This window comes from Tinamus guttatus, unplaced genomic scaffold, assembly GCF_059628265.1.
Source record: "Tinamus guttatus ecotype Peru unplaced genomic scaffold, ASM5962826v1 Tinamus_guttatus_pri_ptg000028l, whole genome shotgun sequence".
Taxonomy (NCBI): domain Eukaryota; kingdom Metazoa; phylum Chordata; class Aves; order Tinamiformes; family Tinamidae; genus Tinamus; species Tinamus guttatus.
In genome coordinates, this window is record NW_028288562.1 from 1526650 (window position 1) to 1544978 (window position 18329).

At 44.8% G+C, this 18329-nt stretch overlaps 1 protein-coding gene across 3 annotated transcripts in view; it reads left to right on the forward strand.

The window, feature by feature from the left end:
• Positions 1-10032: 10032 nt before the first annotated feature.
• Positions 10033-18329, forward strand: part of PDLIM5 (PDZ and LIM domain 5) — an 81481-nt gene continuing 73184 nt past the window's right edge. For all 3 annotated transcript variants that reach the window (XM_088529457.1, XM_088529464.1, XM_088529473.1), the window contains exon 1: positions 10033-10156. In XM_088529457.1, coding sequence (XP_088385583.1) covers positions 10061-10156 — 96 coding nt within the window. In that variant the 5' untranslated portion in view covers positions 10033-10060. The remainder of the gene's footprint in view (positions 10157-18329) is intronic.

Below are 18329 nucleotides of genomic sequence, written 5' to 3' on the forward strand. Positions count from 1 at the left end.
ATGGCATGGGGTTGTGACCTGAGCATGCCTTTGAGTGGAATTGAAAAATGACAGCAAGCAAGCAGATGAACACTTCTTACAGGGCCCAGGAGATGGGTCCTACAAGCTGATGGGTTCTGGGAGCTGGCCCATCAGCTATCTTTCCACTAAACACCTTTCCTCACTTGGATATATCGACTATTATTAGCAGAGGGTACAGAGTCTTCTGTGCCTGTTACAGATGGGCTGCTAATAAATCTCCTTTGGTTCCCTGCAAGCCGGTGCTGTGTCTCAGCAGAGCAGCTCCATTCTTGCCCCCGCGGCTGCTGACTGTGTCCCCAGCAGTATGAAGGGGGTGTAAAACGCTGCCCTTCTGGTGTGGAATCATTTTGCATTCCCTGCACAGGCACATCCAAATGAACGTGCAAAGCGGCAAATGGAGAATCCCACCCCCCTGCCCACAGCTGGTCTGTGATCCCAATTCAAAGCTACCTCCAGTGTGCGTATAAATAGAACTGTAAATAAAAGCCTGACCACGTTAGCTTGCACAAACTGTGTATGCCAATCATTCTAAAAATTCTTTCCAAGCAAGGAAATGCTCCATAAATCTAAGAGATAATCAAATACAAAGTGTTGTGGTCACTTTACACCTCTGGTGACCCCATCAAAGCATGCCACGGCTTTGCCAAAATCCATGACTCTGTTTGCAAACTTGGGATGCTCCAGAAAGTCTGTGCACCTGATGCAATGTTACTTTATTAAAATTCTTGCTTGTGCTAGTTGTTTCTTCTTATTTAGCCAGGGTCAAGCTAGGTTTCTAGCTGATGGAATAAAATAGAGCACAAAGAAAGGTCACTTCTGGAATGACGCACCATTTTTCTTGTCCTTAACTAGAGAAATTGATACTTCCCAAAGTGGTAGGGGGAGGCAAGCTGTAAATTAATAAGTTATTCCCATTTACTTATAAGTAAATGTTTCAAGGATTATGTTCAATAATATAATTTTTAAGTCAAATGCAAATGTAAATTTTTCAAGGCTGCTCCCTTCAGAAAATAGCTGTCCTCCCAAACCGAAAAGTGCATATAAAGGGTAACTGTGTATTTATTATTCCTGATAATGGGTACAATGGGTTCTAGTTTTACTGAAGCTTACAGCATCTTACAAGGTATTTGCCAGACTTTTTGTCTTGGCTTAACAATTGCTATTTACTGCTAAATAATTGCAGACCTCTGTGGGGAAGTTGCAAGGCTGTGTGAATGAGGCAGCCCAAGTTTTCTCCCAGAGACCAAGTCCATGTCACCACTGGCTGTAGACATTGACTCCTTGTTGGTCTTTTCAGATAAACCAAGATGTTCAGCAGAGAGCAAAGGGCTCTCTAAGGCAGGAGGGACCATATTTGGGTCTTGGGATATGTTTTCTCTAAACTTGATTTCTGCTACAGCAGGATAAGGTTTGCTTCAAAAATGTATGCACCACTTACTTTCCCATACTACTCTTGTTTTCATAAACTCAAACTCCGTCTTAAAATTAACACGGTTCCCTGGTCCCTGCTACTCTGAAGTTTCTTCCAAATTTCATGTCTCTGGTGACTGCAAGGTTTCTGATTCCATCTTTACCCACATAATTATTTATCATAAAAAGGTGATAAATGTATTTTCTGCATTAACATTGTCAGCAGGTTGTGCAATACTTTGTTTCAAAACTTCCCCCCAAGTTCCTGTGGCCTGATACTTCTCTTTTTTAAAAAAATATTACAAAGAATTCCGTTTCTCCAAAATTTCCAGATTGAGAGGTTCTTAACTTTTTTTTTTTAAAAAAAACCATACTCATCCCCATTTCCTGCAGTTTAGTTAATAGCTTCCCATGTAGTACATTATCTGATGTTTTCCTGAAATGCAGAGAGATAAAAATCTGCTTTGTGTCCAGAGCCTCGTGAATCAGCCCTGCTATTCAGGGGAGCAATGAAACTAGTCCTGCGGCACCTGTTTTCAGCGAACATATTAATTCTCATCCTATTTTTCATTCACATCCATCTCTTCCTCCTTTGCACATCGAGAGCTCCCTCATGCCTCTGGGCTCCCAGTAACTGTATACAGCTGTAAAGCTTACTTTTATTCTCTTGTTTTCCCTTTTTCAGCCTGACTTTACGGACCTCATCTCGAATGGCAGAGTGACATCCCTGCCTGCTAGAGATGCCTGCAGCTTTGCTTCACCTTGGATCAGAGTTGTCCAATGCTGCGCCAGCCTGAGTGAGTGTTCCCAGTGTTGCAGCTTGTCCCCAACCCAAGAAGACTGGCCATAGCCCCCGAGGGATCAAGGCAATCTTGATATAGTTATTTTCCTTGGAATTAACTCATTGCGTTAGCCAGAACAAGTCAGTTGTGTGGACAAGTTGTCCAAAAGCCACAAGAACATCAGCAAGGCACGATGGAGAGAGCTGCATAGAAGCTTGCCAGGGCTGGTCACCCAAAACCCAACCCTGTCCGCTGATCCCGCAACAGCAGGAAACATGCTTTTTTTGCAAAAAAAAAAAAAAAAAAAACGGGAGAGTTTCTCTCCTCTGTCTCACTGTTTAGCCCTCCTTGTGCTCCTGCGGAGCCCTACATCTGCGGCGACAGGCTAAATTCGTCACTGGAATGACACGGGAACTTCCCGCCATCACTCATGCTCTGCCTCTTCCTCCCTTGCTGAGCAGATAAGGATGCGTTTCGCCGCAGAGCCGCCCACTCGGCTCCCAAGCCGTTCGGAGCGGGAGCCCCGGCACGGGCAGCAGGACGGCGCTTATTGTTCCCAGCGTGTATTGTCCTGATTTGTGCAAGACGGAAACAAGTCATTTCTCAAGTTGTCGTGGTGTTTTTCCCTTTCTTAAAATTAGGGCTGGTTGGACACATATAGAGATGTTTTTTGGAGACATAAAAAACATGCTGGTTTCTCCTTTTGCAACCAGCTTCTTTTCCCTCCTAAAAGCAGCAATTTGGAAATGATAGTTTAGCTACACTGCTCTTAGCACAAATTTTGATTTATTTATTAAAGTGCTTTATGACACCCATCTATTGCACGCACGAGATGTTATTTGCTTCAATATACCAATTTCTGCTTCTGCCCTTCCTGGCAGCACAACAAAGATAACCTGTTCTGGATTCTGGACCTGAATTTTATGGGCAGAGAGGGAAGACAAATGGAAGCGGGAAGAGCAGCAAGTTGTTTTGTAAAAAGTCTCTGGGCCAGAGCCACACTTTTTTTTTTTTTTTTTTTGGAAAAAACATAATTTAGACCTAATGACTGTTAGTGTTAATAACAATGGTGCAGAACCGTGAGTTATGTGAGGTAATGCTCAAATATCACTCGTTCCCAGGGAGCTTGGCCTTGGCCCCTGTCCAGCGGCGCTCCTGGATCGGCTTCCCCAGAGTCTTTGTTCCCGCGAGACTTTTGACTTCTAAGCAATTGGAGCAGCCCTATAAAATATCTGGAGCATCCCAGAGGGTTAAAATAAGCTTGTGCTTAGCATTCCCTGGGGACTTGGGCCCCTCTTCCTTTCCCAGCATCTCCTTTCCTTTACATCCAGCACAGCACAGTTGGGTGAGAGGCTCTCAGGGCTTATCCCTGTCAACAGCAGGAAGGCGCTTTTGAAAGAAATTTCGTGCCACATCTCCCTCCAAGGCAGAAAAGGCCCCTAGGCCTCCAGGATGGATTCCTGTGAGTATGTTTCCAGCTAGTCTGATTGAATCCCAGGCTCTGGGCTGATTTGGATCTGATTCCAAAGAGCCTGTTTGCCAACATAAATGTGAGCTTAGTTGAGTTTCAAACATGATTCTGACAAAAAGGGTGAATAGAGCTTTACAGGACTATATTAATTTGATATGTATAATATACGTGTATGTATATTTTTTGCATATAAAACTCAACCTGGCTGTGTCTCATGTCGATGCCAACTAATGCATAGCAGGCGCTTCGTGTCCCTCCAGAGTCCTGTCAGCTCCTCTTCATCCCTGGATCGCTCATTCTGAGTTGAGTCCCACCTGAGCGCCGCGCGCTGTGCGAGGCGGGCGGCAGTGTCGGGCGCATGATGTCCTGCTCTGCTCACCATCGCTCAAGTCAACCCTCCTCTGCAAAAACTGGCTTATGTGTTTATTATCCACAGGTAGATATGCTAAACACGTTCATAGGGAATAGCCCAGGTACCCATAATTTTGGTTTATGGGGGTTTTGCTGCTGCCACCTTGGTAGGAAAGCGTACGTGAGAAATATTTGCCTCTGCACAACAGCTTTTCTTTTCCTTTCCTATTTTTTAACTTTGCTTTAATGAACCTTAAAAAAAAAAAACATTATATATTGCTCCACTATCTTTTTGTTCCTGGTCTTGTTCCATAAGCTGTCGCTGCTGCTGGTTCTCCGTGTCTGCTGCTTTGCCAGGATTGACATTATCACGTTATATGTCTAAGATACGGTGAAGCTTTTCTAGGCCCTAGTACCATCTCCCTCTGCTTCCCTTTGACCTTTCTAAGTTCTAGGACAGAAAGGGAAGGCACTTAAAGATTTTGTTGCTTTGGGTTTTATGTCTTGAAATCATTCCTGCTTAATGTCTTCCACCAGTGAGTTAGACGCAGAGACCACCAGTCTGCTGCTGAAACTTGTGGACAACAAAAGGTCAGAAAACGTTCTCCAGACAGAGGAGGATACAAAAAAAATCCCAGTATACTGGGCCAAGCTAAATTCAGGAGTGTACATGCCAAAAACACACACCCGGTGTTGGCAGATAAGCTCTGAGAGGTCAAGGTTGCAAACAGGAGAGGAGAGGCAACCCCTGTACTAGCAGCGGGCTCCATGGGAGCTCAGCCTCACCAGTGTGGCCCTGCTTTGAGGAAGGAGACATCCTCTGGGGACATGTCAACACTGACAATGCTGAGGCGTCCTCGGAAAGCTACGTATGGTTTTTAATGTCTCATGTTGAAGGCAAGCACAAGCCTGGACACGTGTAGAGGGAGGCTCCTGAGATCATGGGCAGCACCACCAGCTTTTCTTACCAACCTGCACAGCCTGGCAAGAGGCAGGGGGATGTGGTTTCCATCTAAAAATAGGAATAAGCCAGCCGAGATGGAGAAGGGGGACTATTTAAATTTGTTTGTGCCTCATCTTAGTCTGGAAATAAGGCTCCGGTTCCCGACCGTCAACACGGACGTGCTCCAGGACAGCTTCTGGTGCGGCCAGCAGAGGCAGGAGCATTTCCAAGGTGGGAACTCAACTGGGACAACAGGCTGGGGCAGGAGAGGCTTGTGCACGGTGATGCTTTCGTTTCCTTTGACCCCTGCCAGCTGGTGAGGCAGAATGCTCTCAAGTGCCCGTGCTCCCTCCAGGCCCTCCGGCTCCGGTTGGGTTAGCTATTGCATTTTGGCCAAAAATACTAATGCGCGGCAGGTTTCACTCTTCTTCTGGTCATGCATGGGGCTGTGCGATGCTACCCTGGCAAAGGCCAGGGTTTTGATTTTTTTGATAAGCAGCAGGAAGCCTAAGAATCATTTTAATATAATTCCCATGTGAATATACCACTTGTGTGTAAATTTGGTATAGCTACTTATAATGTATAAATAGCTTCTCTCTTTTCCCATATCCATTTTCCTCTGTCAGTAAGGATTATACGTATTTTATTTAGTTTGGGAATAGCTATAAGTTGCTCCAGTGTTGTTTATTCATGGATGGCAGCTAAAAATAAGATTTTTGACATGTTTTCAAATCTTCCTATATACATAGTCAGTTTTATTTTTCTTCCCAGGGAAATACAACTTTAGCGATGGTTGCAAACGCTTAGGGAAACTTCTCTACATTGCTTATTTTCCTCTATGGATTTACCAAAAGAGGTATAAAATCCAGTTGAATTCACTCAATGCAATACGCAAACTATTTATTTGCTTAAGTTTGTTTCTGTACGCTGACAAATGCATTGTCAGAGCTGCCGATACAGTGGAGTTTCCTTAGTTAGGACTGCATTCCTACATCAGCTCACTTACCTGAATGCTGTTAATGTCTTAATCCAGAGCAAGTCCCAATCTTGGAAGCGGGATTGGTCACCAATGTGGGGAGCGAGCTGCACATATTGCAGGCCTAGGGCTGCAGAAAGGGGAATAGCTGTACAAGAAAGTGGCTTTGGTGGGAAAGCTTGTTGCTGAGAAGTGAAGGTGGGTGGCATGCCAGAGGTACCGTGCCCAAAAAGGGACAGGACAAGGCGGAAAACGAAAAGAAACAGGAAAAGCCAAGTGTTTTTCTTGTGATTCCAGTTTCAAGTAGTTTAGTATTCAGGCTGTCCCAAGAAAAAATTTGCCATGTGATGCTGTGAAAACCTTCCTGCAGCCTCTGTTTCTCAGAAATGCTGCAACGCATCTAGCTGTTTCCTGCATGACCAGAGAGTAGTCTCAGGTTTGGTGGTGGCCGGCTGGGGCACAGGCTACGCTCACATTAACCCCCTAAAGACCAGATTTGCACTGAATGCAGGCTCTGGCATTATGGGCTTTCACTAACCCTTACCTCTATGACAAAAGCAAAAGTGAAAGCAGCCATGCAGCCCAGCTGCAGCTGGGACCTGGGTGTCTCAGCATGCAGGAATGCAGCCTTAGCTTAACTACTGCCTCATTAAGAACCACTTTATCGTGCTGCTAATCTGTGCATAATTTATGGGCTGTTTTTTCTTATGGCTTGTTGTATTTCACTGTTGCAACTGAGTTTTCCCTCTGTGTCTCTCTGCCACTATCTGGCACCTGGGGCTTTTCCTTCGTATTTAAACAGCACCCAAGTGCTGGAGCACTTTGGTGACAGGCTGTAACTGCAAGGCTTACTGGAGGCTTCTGGCAACCTGGCAGGAGAACGCAACTTAGAACCACAGAATCATCATGGCTGGAAAAGACCTTCACGACCATCTAGTCCAACTGTAAGCCCATCACCACCCTGGCTGCTAAACCGTGTTCCTAAGTGCCTCATCTACGTGTTTCTTGAACACTGCCAGGGACGGTGACTCCACCACTTCCTTGGGCAGCCTGTTCCTGACTACTCTTTCTATGTAGAATTTTTTCCTAATATTTCACCTAAATGCATGTATATATGTGTGTTTTTATATATGTAGATTTCCACCCGATTTCTCTAATCCTTCTGCTGTGCAGTTGGGAGCATGTTTTTTTCCTCATTCCCTTGGCTTGAAAAAAAAGTCCCTTTTCACAAGAGGAAGCTCGAGCCTCACCTAGCTGTAAAAAAAAAAAGATAGCTAAATGAGAAACTGAAACGGTATCGCTTAATTTTCCCCGTTTCTGCCTTGTGTGCAGTGCTGGATGGGGGGAGTCTTGTGGGGACTCCTGCAGTGATACGGTGTCACGAGCTCCCTGCCCAGGTCGATGCTGAACCTGTGCACATCCCTTGGCTGAATTTACCTTTTTTATTATTATTTTTTTTTCTTTTTTATAAGGGCCTGTGGTGCACAATGCATTTGGGGGTGCATGGGGGTGTGTGGTGCAACTGGAGCGCATCCGCGTGTGGTGCCCAGGATGTCGGGCACGGGACTGCACATCTGTGCATCGCGCTCTGGGGCGCGTGGCTGCGTTGCGCATCGGATTGCGCTCCCATCTTCCTCCCAAAGGAAAGAGAGTTCCCAAAGATCCCCAGGTAGCTTGGGCAGCCCTTCCTCTCGCCTCCCTGCCTCGCGGTTTGCAGGTGCGCTTTTTATGGTAGAGGAGGGGAAAGAAAGAAAAAAAGGGGGGAAGGAAAAAAAAAAAGAAAAAAAAAAGCTGCATTTCCCTGTTAAGAAAAGAAATAAACGAGGGAAAAAAAAAAAAAAAAAAAAGCAGCAGCAGGGGCGGGCCGGCGGCGGGGGCGGAGCGCGCGGGCGGAAGCGGCACAAGAGCGGGCGGGCGCGGGCCGCCCCGCAGAGCCGCCCCGCGCAGCCCGAGCGCCGCGGGCCCCGCGCCGCAGCACGCCGGGCCTCCGCCTGCACCGGTACCCGCCGTGCGGCCGGGGGGCGCCTCGGGCTCCGTTCCCGCGGCCGCGACTGGGGAGGGGGGCGGATCGCGGCGCGACGCGACGGTGAGGGGCGCTGGGGGCGCCTGCGGCGGGGCGGGGGGTCCCTGCTTGGATCGAAAGGGAGGTGGAAGGGGCGATGCTGGGGAGGCGGCACTTGCGCGGGGGCTCTTCCCTTGCAGGAGTTTCTGCTGCTGCGGAACACATAAATATATACAAATATATAAATACTTATGCATATGTATGGCAAGAAAAGCAAACAGAAAAAGAACGGGTTCTGAGCAGTTTTTTAATGTAACTTAGTTATTTGTCATTTTCCGGGAATCTGTTGGTCGCTTTAACTTCTCTTTGTCAACTCGCTTAACAAAACAAAACACCCCGCGCAAGTGCTTCAGTTTGCGGATTTGGAGGGGTTTTACCTGCGCGCTGCTGCCGCAGAGCTCTAAGTCGTGGCCACCTGGTGGGTTGGCGGGGGTGAATCTCGCCTAAGGGGGATGAGGAGAGCTGTTATTTTCCTAAAAGGGAGGAAAAAATCTGTAACTCATTAAAATGGTCTTTTTTTATAAGGCTTTTGATGTCCAGTGTGCAGCATGATTAAATTAGTAGTAGTTCTTGCTTTCTAGCAGACGTAGCTGGGACTTTAGGGAGGCTCTTCCTTCCTTAGGGAGGCTGGAAAGGGGAAGAGAAGCAGGACAAGTGCCAGTTTCCCACTTTGGGCATGGACAAGGTGTATATTTAAGGGTGCCGGGGGGCAGAATGGCCCCTTCCATCAGCACTGACGTAAAGGGGCTGGGAACTGCCCAGGTCCTGAAGCGTCTTCTCTTACCAGCCCTAAATTCCTCCTCCGAAAACACATCTCGTTATCCCGCCTGGTGCCAGCGGCTCCGCTTTACTTGGTCGAATCCGTACGAGTTTGGGTAAGGCTGCTTGGTTTGCAAACAAGCCTGGGCAGCCCCGTCTCCTGCCGGGAGCGAGGTGGATCCAGGGGCGGGTGTCACTCGGGAAGCGCCTTTAAAAACGTGCCCCGCAAAAATGCATGCAGCAAAATGCAGAATTCCAAAATAAAAAATAAAATAAAAAATCCAAATCCCACCTGGCCGGTGCAGGCTTAGGTAAACCCGAGCTCTGCGGCGCCGGTGGTATTTGCAGCACACGCACTTTGCTCCGGGACTGAAGTTCCCCCTTAAATGTCAGTGCAGCAGCGGGGCATCGCCGCGGTGTAGGCTTACAGCAGCGCGGCGCGCGTTCTTTGCCCAGCTTCAGCCATATAAAAATAGAAGGTATCCACTACCTAAGATGTCATTGTAATGCTGCTTATCTGAGGTGAAACTGAAGCCCTTATCTTTGATGCCCAAGCAGCAATTAAGCGCGCAGGCTGCCTTTTAAAGGTAACTTGTTGTGTGTGGGGAGGGAGAACAGAGATGCTTGCGTTTACACTTTAATATTATTTTTTTCTCCTGGCATTAACACATTGTCATGAAATTAGTCTGAATTTACAGCTTTCGTTTCAGGGTTGGTTTTAATTTCTGTTTTGGCTGTAGCAGTCTGAAATTATGCTGTAAAAATAATAGTAAAATCCTCTCAAGCCTTTTATTTTTTTCTGATTAATTTCAGAGTTGCGATACTTGGATGTAATTTTGAAAGTGTCAAAGCATAATGTGTTTAGAAACAAGTCTTCAGCTGATGACACAGTGGCATGTGATACTCATTTCACTAGAAATGAGTGTGCCGGTGTTAATCTTTTCCATACTTGGACTTACGGGACGCTAGCGAGTCATGCTTATCTCACCATGGGCACTGTTTTTAAGATGAGATTTAGGTTTTCTTCTTAGTCAGAAGTGCCTTTCAGGCATGTCTCTGCCTCTCGGGAAACCTGAGTATTTCAGAACCAGAAATTCAAAAAGTCATAGGTTTGTGCTGCCCTGGCTGGTTGCTTCTCCTTAAGCTATAGAGTAAGACGGTAAATGCAAATAAAAGCACAGATGGTGATATCATCCTAATGTTGGGTTTTGTCTGCTTACGTGGAGATTAAAGCCCTGCTGTTCTCCCGTAGGCACCGGTCCCGTGGAGCTGATCCGTGAGCACCATGAGCAGCTACAGCGTGTCCCTGGTGGGCCCGGCGCCCTGGGGCTTCCGGCTGCAGGGCGGCAAGGACTTCAACATGCCGCTCTCCATCTCGCGGGTAAGCGCCGCGGCTTGGCCCGCTTCTCTCCTCGTCACCAAGCGACTCCCTTTTCAGTAAAGAGAATTCTTGTTTGCTCGCAGGCCAAGTTTCAGAGCCTTCCTCCCACGTTGGGAGCACTTTGCGTGCCTCATATATGGACCCACTTTGCATTGTTGACTGTGTGGGACTGCTGGAGGCCCCTGAGTGGGGGAATGGGCTCCCGGTGGCTTTGCAGGCCAGCACCTTTAAATTTGGCTTGTGTCGGGGAAGTATTTATGTATGCATGACACCTCCGTTAGCAGCTCGGCCTCCCCCTCCTCCATGTCAATGCAGTTTAGTGACAAAGATTAATTATCTTTTACACCTGTTGGGTCTGCCGAATCGATACCACCTCGGGAAAAGGAGCGGGATACTATTTGGGTGCGTGCGTCACGGCAGTATTTTTAGCTAATTTCAGACCCTGTTCCTACGTGAGGATACCTGTGTGTGATAATGATGAAAAATTCAGTGCTGTTGGTGGTAAAACACAGTAAAGGGTGATTTTTAGGAAACAGCAGTGTGCTTGTTTTGTTTTGTTTTGTTTTAGCAAGGGGTGCTGCTGTCCTGGGGAGGGAGCGTTCAGCTTCTTTTTAAGCAGATTTTGTGTCCAAGGGGATCTGAAAAGGCCACACAAAAACCACATGCTGCAATTAGCCCAGACTACTACTGCTTTACCTCGTGAATTACATTTGCTCTTATATGTGCTCTGCACGGAGTAGCCTAAAGGAAATAGCCCGAATAGCTGCATATAAAAGCGTGGGTTGTGGGATTCTCTAATGACACATGTCGGTGCCTCCAAGAGCACAGCCAAGTGAAAGGCAGGCACTGCTGTGGTTTTAGGACCCTAATTTACAAGCGGGGACAAGGGAGGAGGCACAAATATCCAATTCACGTGTTTATACCTTAGCACAGCTCCTTTGAACTTCCTTGCATTTGGACTTAAGAGCATGCAAATATTAGACTTCCTGGTGCAGCTTTTCTTTTTTCCCTTTTTCCTTCCTTTTTGCTCCTTTGGGTCCTGAAAGTCCCTAGTTGCAGCATGCCAGCCCTGCGTTGGTCCTGTAGCTGCAAGAACTCGGTGCCGCGTCCCTGGTATGTGAGAACAGCGTGTCCTGTCCACCCCAGCCTGTCTCTTCCTGATGAGGCACGAATGCCTTCCTCTCTCCCAAGGCTGCTAATTAAATTAGTCCAGCAAAGCAGTAATGAGGCAGCACAATTATGTGCTTTGGCAAAGGAGAGTTTATGGTTTTGTTTTTGTTTTTCTTTTCTTTTTTTCTTTTTTTTTTTTTTTTTTTTTGCACTCAGAATGCTGTGGATGGATCCAGCTGCTCTGCTGAGGGCTCATTTCCTGCTTTAGCCTATTTAAACTCCTGGAAATTATATTTATGAAGTGCAGAAGTGGTTTCTAAGACTGTTAACCAGAAAAGCTAATCCTATTTACTAATAGTCTGGATGAATTAAGACCATGTATGGTAACTTGGAGGAAGTTTTTGTTGTTGTTAACACTCATGCAGTTTTACTTAGAAAGCAGCTGAAATTATTGCTTCCCTGAGGCGGAACTGGTAGATTCTTGAGTTCTTACCTGAAGCTCTTCATGTTACTCAATGTTAAGGTGTTCCAGGTTGAAATCAGTGCAGAACTATTTGTAACACTAACCTCTGTAAAGCAGTGTAAAGCAGACTGTACAATCAGGGCTGGAATTAAGTGGGTCACTCAGTACAGCTCTTGTGCTTTAAAATTGCTAAATATTCTTTGTACGTAAACATAACTGTGCACATCTCTTAAGTAAATAGAGATAATACTGGGGTTAATCGTTACGATCAGTGGCATAAATTGGTGCGCCAAAAACCATGTGCGCTGCATGTAGTTATGTACATTTGTGTGCAGCTAGGCTTCAGCCAGGTGTGCTGAGGGAATTAACCATTTATGTTTTGCACTGTTGGAGAAACCTCCTTAAGACCTCTGTTGCGATGCTGCGTGGGCCAGAAATTTGGCACCCGGAAGATGATGCGTGGGAAATGGTTGGGGCGGAGGACAGGAGGGCTCGGTTGATGTGATGGAGGTGTCGTGGGGAGGAGGAAGCCGCTCCTGAGGCGAGAAGCAGGGTCTTGGCTGGGTATGAAGGGCAGGCCAACGTGGTAGACTCCTGCCTCCTACCAAGGACAACTGCTCGAGTGACTCATGTCACCGCACGCAACTGTGCGGTGAGGGTCACAGGTGCTTAAATCTCGAGTGGCGCTGGCCGAAGGAGAGATTGCAAAGCCTGATAAAATCTGGCCAGGTAGCCAGATAAGGAAGGTGGGACTGAAGGTATGCACACATAGGTTTGGTGGAGGTAGGTTGTCCCCGTGTGGATGAGTTGGTCACTCCTGAACCAACATAGACCTCTAGATAGGCACTGTACAGACCTAACAGGCACTTCCATCTTAAGCTTCAAATACCTCTGGAAGCTTCGTGGGAATGGAGGACCTGCCCCAACACTCTGGGTGTTGTCACCACAGATCTTCATTATACCTCTGTTATTTCCATACAAAATATATTTGTTTCCAAGTTGCAGGAAGTTCTGTTAAATCATTGTCAAAAACATCAGTCTGGATGAAATTATTTGAAGCTAAATGATTATATTTTTAGTCATGAAGGCCAATACGAAAGGATCTGTTACTGTTGATGTCCATGCAGATCCATGACCTTGGTTAAATCTTGCTGCAGTTTGTGATGTGTCCGGCTTGGGAATAACGCTGGCAGATGCCGATTGATTTTATTTTTGCTTCTGGGTTCTTTTGCACAAGGGCTTGTTTATTCCACTGGATTAAAATACTTTCTTCCACTGGATTAAAATACTTTTGGGGTGATGTAATGCGAAGGTACCACTAGGTAAGATTCGTAGAGTGGCTCTCAGGCATCTTAGATATTATACTTACTCAATTTGAGGGTTAACAATATAACATAGAACATGTCGATATGCACTTTAGTTCATGTCATCTTTAGATTTTGCATTAATGTTATATGACCTGACGTTGTGGGGGTTGTTATTTCTTGGTGCTTAGCTAATGTAACCAAAATAAATTTAATAAGCATCACTGCAACATTAGCATTCTCAGAACTGCTGCACTGTGTGGAAAAAACGAATAGCACTTGGTGCTGGTGATGTATTCATTTTGTTATGATGACTTGAGAGAGGTTTAGGTGTTGATCCTAAATGTAAGCTTGAAGAGTTTTTAGCCTATCAAAATAGGCACTGAATCCTTGCTGTGGGAAGGAAGTCTCTAAACGTTGTTCCTAACTGTTTTGTGGTGGCTTTCACCATTGAGAAGAGGACCATCTGAAGTGAAACTGGAGTGTGAATGGTAGTTTAGTCATCTACATGCAGTATACACCCTCCCACCAACGTGAACGCAGGATGCTTTCCTGTATTTGGAGTTGATGTTTTTTGTTTGGTCTTGGGTGACAACTGTAGTACATCTTTCAGAATATCTATTTGTCTGTCTTTTCCTGTGGAAACTGCGGTGAAATGCTGCCGTCTTGAAATGCTTGACTTCACAGCTCTATTTTTTCTGCCTGCAACTTTCTTCAGTGTTTTTTTCTGCATCTTCTTCCTGATTCTTTGCTCTTTTCGGCCTTCAGTCAAGTCTCGTGTATGTAAAAAAATATTGCAGTGGGGACTGGGGAAATAATCTTTCAAGCAGGCACGTGAAATGGAGAGAAACATTAGGACAACTGCTGGCTTGGCCAGCACTGATTGTGTTGGTAACTTTATGCTTCATTCTGGATCTCCTGCAAGCTATGAACTAAGCACTAACTGGCAGCTGCTGGCAGAGCTGTTGCTGCTGAGTTGTGATGGTCTGCATAAAATAGGAGTGCAGATGTCTTCCATTGCTGTAATCTGCATATTTTACAGTTGAAATTGCAGTGTGTAGAGGAAAACACTACTGCCCCTTGAAGATGCGTCAAGCTAGGAGGTAGACCAAGTTGGGAATAAAGAGTCAACTTGCTTCTCTCATGGTTCAGGAAGGCTATTTGTTGATGAAAGATATTTTTCATGAAATGTAGGTGAAGATTGTAAGCAGGGCATAGAGTAGAAGGATTTTTTTATTGTTGTTATTTAAAACACATTGGAAGCTGTCAAAATTACCTAAAAGGTAAATATCTAGACTTGCATGTGTTTATGTGAAGCTTGTGAACTGTGACAAGGTGTTTTTATTAGAGGGCATAAAGTAGCAAGTAGTGCCTTGGCAACGGGTTTTGGAAATTTCTCTTGGGGGCCAATTTTATTGCTGCTGGGGAAGTAATTTAAAATAGTAAAATATGGCAGATAGGAAGTGTACAGAAACGGAGACGTCTCCAAAGTTACGAGATAAAACATGAACAACTTAAAAATGTTGTCCTGCCTCAGTTCTCCGTATTAGTCTTGTGTTGAAAAATTGCAAGAGGACTCTTTTCACAGGCTTTCCCACTATGCTTTCCATCCCTCGTCCTTGTTGTGCTGTGCAGTTTAAAGCAAGGCAGAGCATCGCTGAAGTGGGATCAGGAGGACACGAGGGAGAGGAGACAGGAGAAATTTCTCTATCTTGTCTGATCTTACTCTTATTTGTCAGATAACTCCACAGATCAGTAGGAAGCTAATTTATTTAAAATAAGTCTTCTACTGATGTCATTTCCTCAAAAGTGAAGCTAGCTACAATGGGGAAAAAAAGGAAGCCATGAGCTTGTACCTAAGGGACATGTGATGCAGTGTGTGAACATATTCCTTTTACTTTGAAGAATGATTATGGTCATTATTTTTCCTTGCAAGGAGCCATTTAGTTACACTGTGATGAATGCAAACTGAATATTTTACTATGGAAACATTTGTACACAGCGTGCACTTCTTAGAGATAGTGAAAAAATAAATGCTGATTAGTTGTTAAGAGCAGATGCAGAACTGGCCGTCTCAGCAGAGGTCAAAAAGTAGGATTGCTGATTGAGTCGTAAGGGCAAGAATTGAGCCTTGTTTTCTTTTGTGAGCCTCTGACCTTGTAGACATGACAAATTCTGTCAACTTCCTCCTCATTTTGAGGTGCTATTTTTGGTGGAACTGTTTTTCTCATTATTCACTGGCCTGATGGCTATCGAAGGGCATTGTGAGAACAGAAGGGGAATTGAAAGATTTTGATTTGTTTGTTTTTTTGGGATGGAGCCAGGAGATAACATTGTTGGCTTTTCTTCCATTTGTTTTGACATTTTAAGAATAGGTTTCATGCGTGATCAATATGAGGGGAAAAAGTGTGAGGGAAAACTGTCCTGTGTGATTAAAATGGTGGGAAACAGTTGAGTGTCCCAAACTCTGCTGTTCTGGTTGAAGTGTGGACACGCGGTGCCAAATGTGTGTTGGTAGGTGGCCATGCACTGTTCCAGTCCAGATGAGGATTATGATGGTGCTCTTAGCTGGTCAGCTCTAAGCTGGTCAGTAAATCGGGTTTATAATTACATTTGCACCCAGGAACTCTTTTTTGAAAGGTTTGTCTTCAACCATATTTATACGCAGGAGCAGCCTCTCTAATTGCTGATTTTTTAAAACTAGCTGCATATGGGAGACGAAGCTGGGAGAAAGGGAAGAGGAAGGAATGATGGGAAGTTGGATGTTCCAGGCTTGGTCCAGCTGTGAGGAGGGGTAGGTCGAGCAGCCGCCAGCTGTATGTGCCAGGGGTCACTAACCCCTTCTGCAAATTAGACCCACAGGTTTCTAGCTGGGAAATGAAGAGCACATTTACTAGCAAGACTCTCAGAAAATCTGTTTTAAATGACTCAGTACTGCATAGGGATATCCACACCCTTTCTTCTTTTCTTTTTTCCTTTATTTCTCTACTTTATTAATCACTCATCTTTCAACGGGGTTGGTTGGTGGTGGGTGATGGGCACTGGGTCTCACAGCCACAGTAGCTTTTGGACCTCTGTCGCCTTGAAACCCCTGTGTGGTTCCACCACCTAGTCTCTCCTGTATACTGACTCATGCAGAGAGGTAGCGGGGAAAAAAACTATGCGTTATGATGCTTATATATATAGTTTATATGTGTATTTTTATATCGTACACGATTGCGGAAATCTTAACAACACGTTAAGCTGTTGAGCCAACGAAGTTGCTCAGGGAGTTGTAGTGTAAAGTTAATCAACAGACATAGAGTGCAAAGTCCTTTCTTTCTTTTAGCATAGGCCAGAAAATTCGCCTAAGACTTCCCCTATCACCTTTATTACGGGGATCGCTCTCTCTGCTGCATTTCGAGTTAGGTCCTCGCACTAGAAGCTTCCTCTCAAACAGTTTAATTCAACAAAAGCAAGAGTGAAGAGTATCTCATATCAAAGTAGAGAGTATTAAAAAATACTAACTCTAACAATCGCTGTCAATTCTGCCTATTATAAAGCCCTGAAGTAAAAGGCATGCCTTGCTTGAAGCCCATAGGGTAAAATGTGAATTTTGGCAGGTCTTTAATAGTTCTGTTGGAAAGGTCAAATGATTTGACTGTTAAGTAGATATGAAAGAAGTTTGGCTTACCCTGAACTATATTAAGGGATGACCTAATGTGGTATTCGGTTCTTTCCCTAACAAGTGATTGAACAATGTGAGGTATTTGCCATGGGGAGACAATAGAAATATTTATTTTGTGTTAATTATTTCATCATCCTTTTGAAAGCTTGAATAGTAATTTAGATGCAAAGCCTGGATTAATGCTGGGTATATCAATTTCAAGAAGGTGAAATTGCCTGAAAGTCTTTGTGAATGTATTTGGATCATCTGTGAACATCTTTACCCAAAAACTGAGTAAAGCTTTGTGGAGGAGGAGTGATTGAAATGTCTCCTGTAAATATGATGTTGTGTCGCTAATAAGAGCGTATAAGATTTTTTTTAAAGGGCTTTTGCAGAGCAAACGCAAAAATCCTCTTAACTTGAAAAGTGCCAGCATAAGTCCAGATGTACTTCTGTGGTTCAAGACGATCATCTTGCCTTAGTGGGAATTCCAGCAACAAAAGGGTTTTGTACAGGCTCTTAAAAGAAAAAGCAGGTTTGTGCAAAAACTCCCTCTGCAAGACCAATTTGCTGATCTAAAAGTGAGATTTGCAGTACATCTGCTGTTAAAACTTTTTATTTAAGTACATCTTATCCATTGGATTGTTTGGAGTGCAATGTATCTTGACAATTTTTGATAGACGTGGAGATGGGGCAAACATGATTGTTGGGGAGGTTAGTTTCCCTGGCCTGCTGATGTACATAAGCAATTCCTTCTGTGGCGTTTCACTTTTTTAAAACTTAAGATTTGAAGAAGAAAACCCAGTGGACTTCTACAAGCCAGAGGATTTGGGGAAGGTGAGTTTGGCTCATATTCATTAGACCAATAGGGAAATTGAAGGCTTGTAAACGTTGAAACATCAAACGCATCATGTTAAAACAAATAATAGTCTTTTCTTTTGGCTTTCTGCAGCTATTCATCAAATATCAGTGTTTTGTGTCCATGCCAAATAGGAGTCATAGAATGTTCTCTGTATAGTGCCTAAGTAGCTTGCTGGCAGTTCTCCAGGAATGAAAAGGTATGTCCAGAAAAATATATTCTGGCAAGGATTCATCCCCAAAATCCTACTGTAACAGTCTTTTCTAAGGGATTGGTTGTTTAGATTCGTGTTTTGTTTGAACGTGCTATACCAACTGATTGGGGCATATGATCAGTGGTTGTGGAACAAATAGCATTTGATCACAGTTGTCATCTTGAGATCCTATCCTTCTTTTTGAATTTGTGCTTAAACCTGGTAGAGGCCAAAAGTGCCAAAGCCCTTCCTGCTTGTACACATCTCTCTTCCCTCTGCTGTGAAAACTGCTGCTGAACATCTATCGAGTTCCAGCTGTCGGCGCTGGATGAAGCAGATTTCATCCATCAGTAGACTTCACCCATCCCACCATTTTCAAGCTGTCGTGTTTTGGCAACCGTCTGTCCTCAGAAGTCATTGCTGTAGAGGCTTGTGCACATCTCCTGTCAGAGCATGTTAAATTTGTAAATTAAATTGTTTTGCTATTGTGCAGATTGAGTGTAATGCTGTGACTGCTGAGAATCCAGCAAGCCTTGGTGCCACAAAAACTGTTGAGTGCAAGCCGAATTTTAGGCATGCAAGTTGTGTGTGCAGGGTG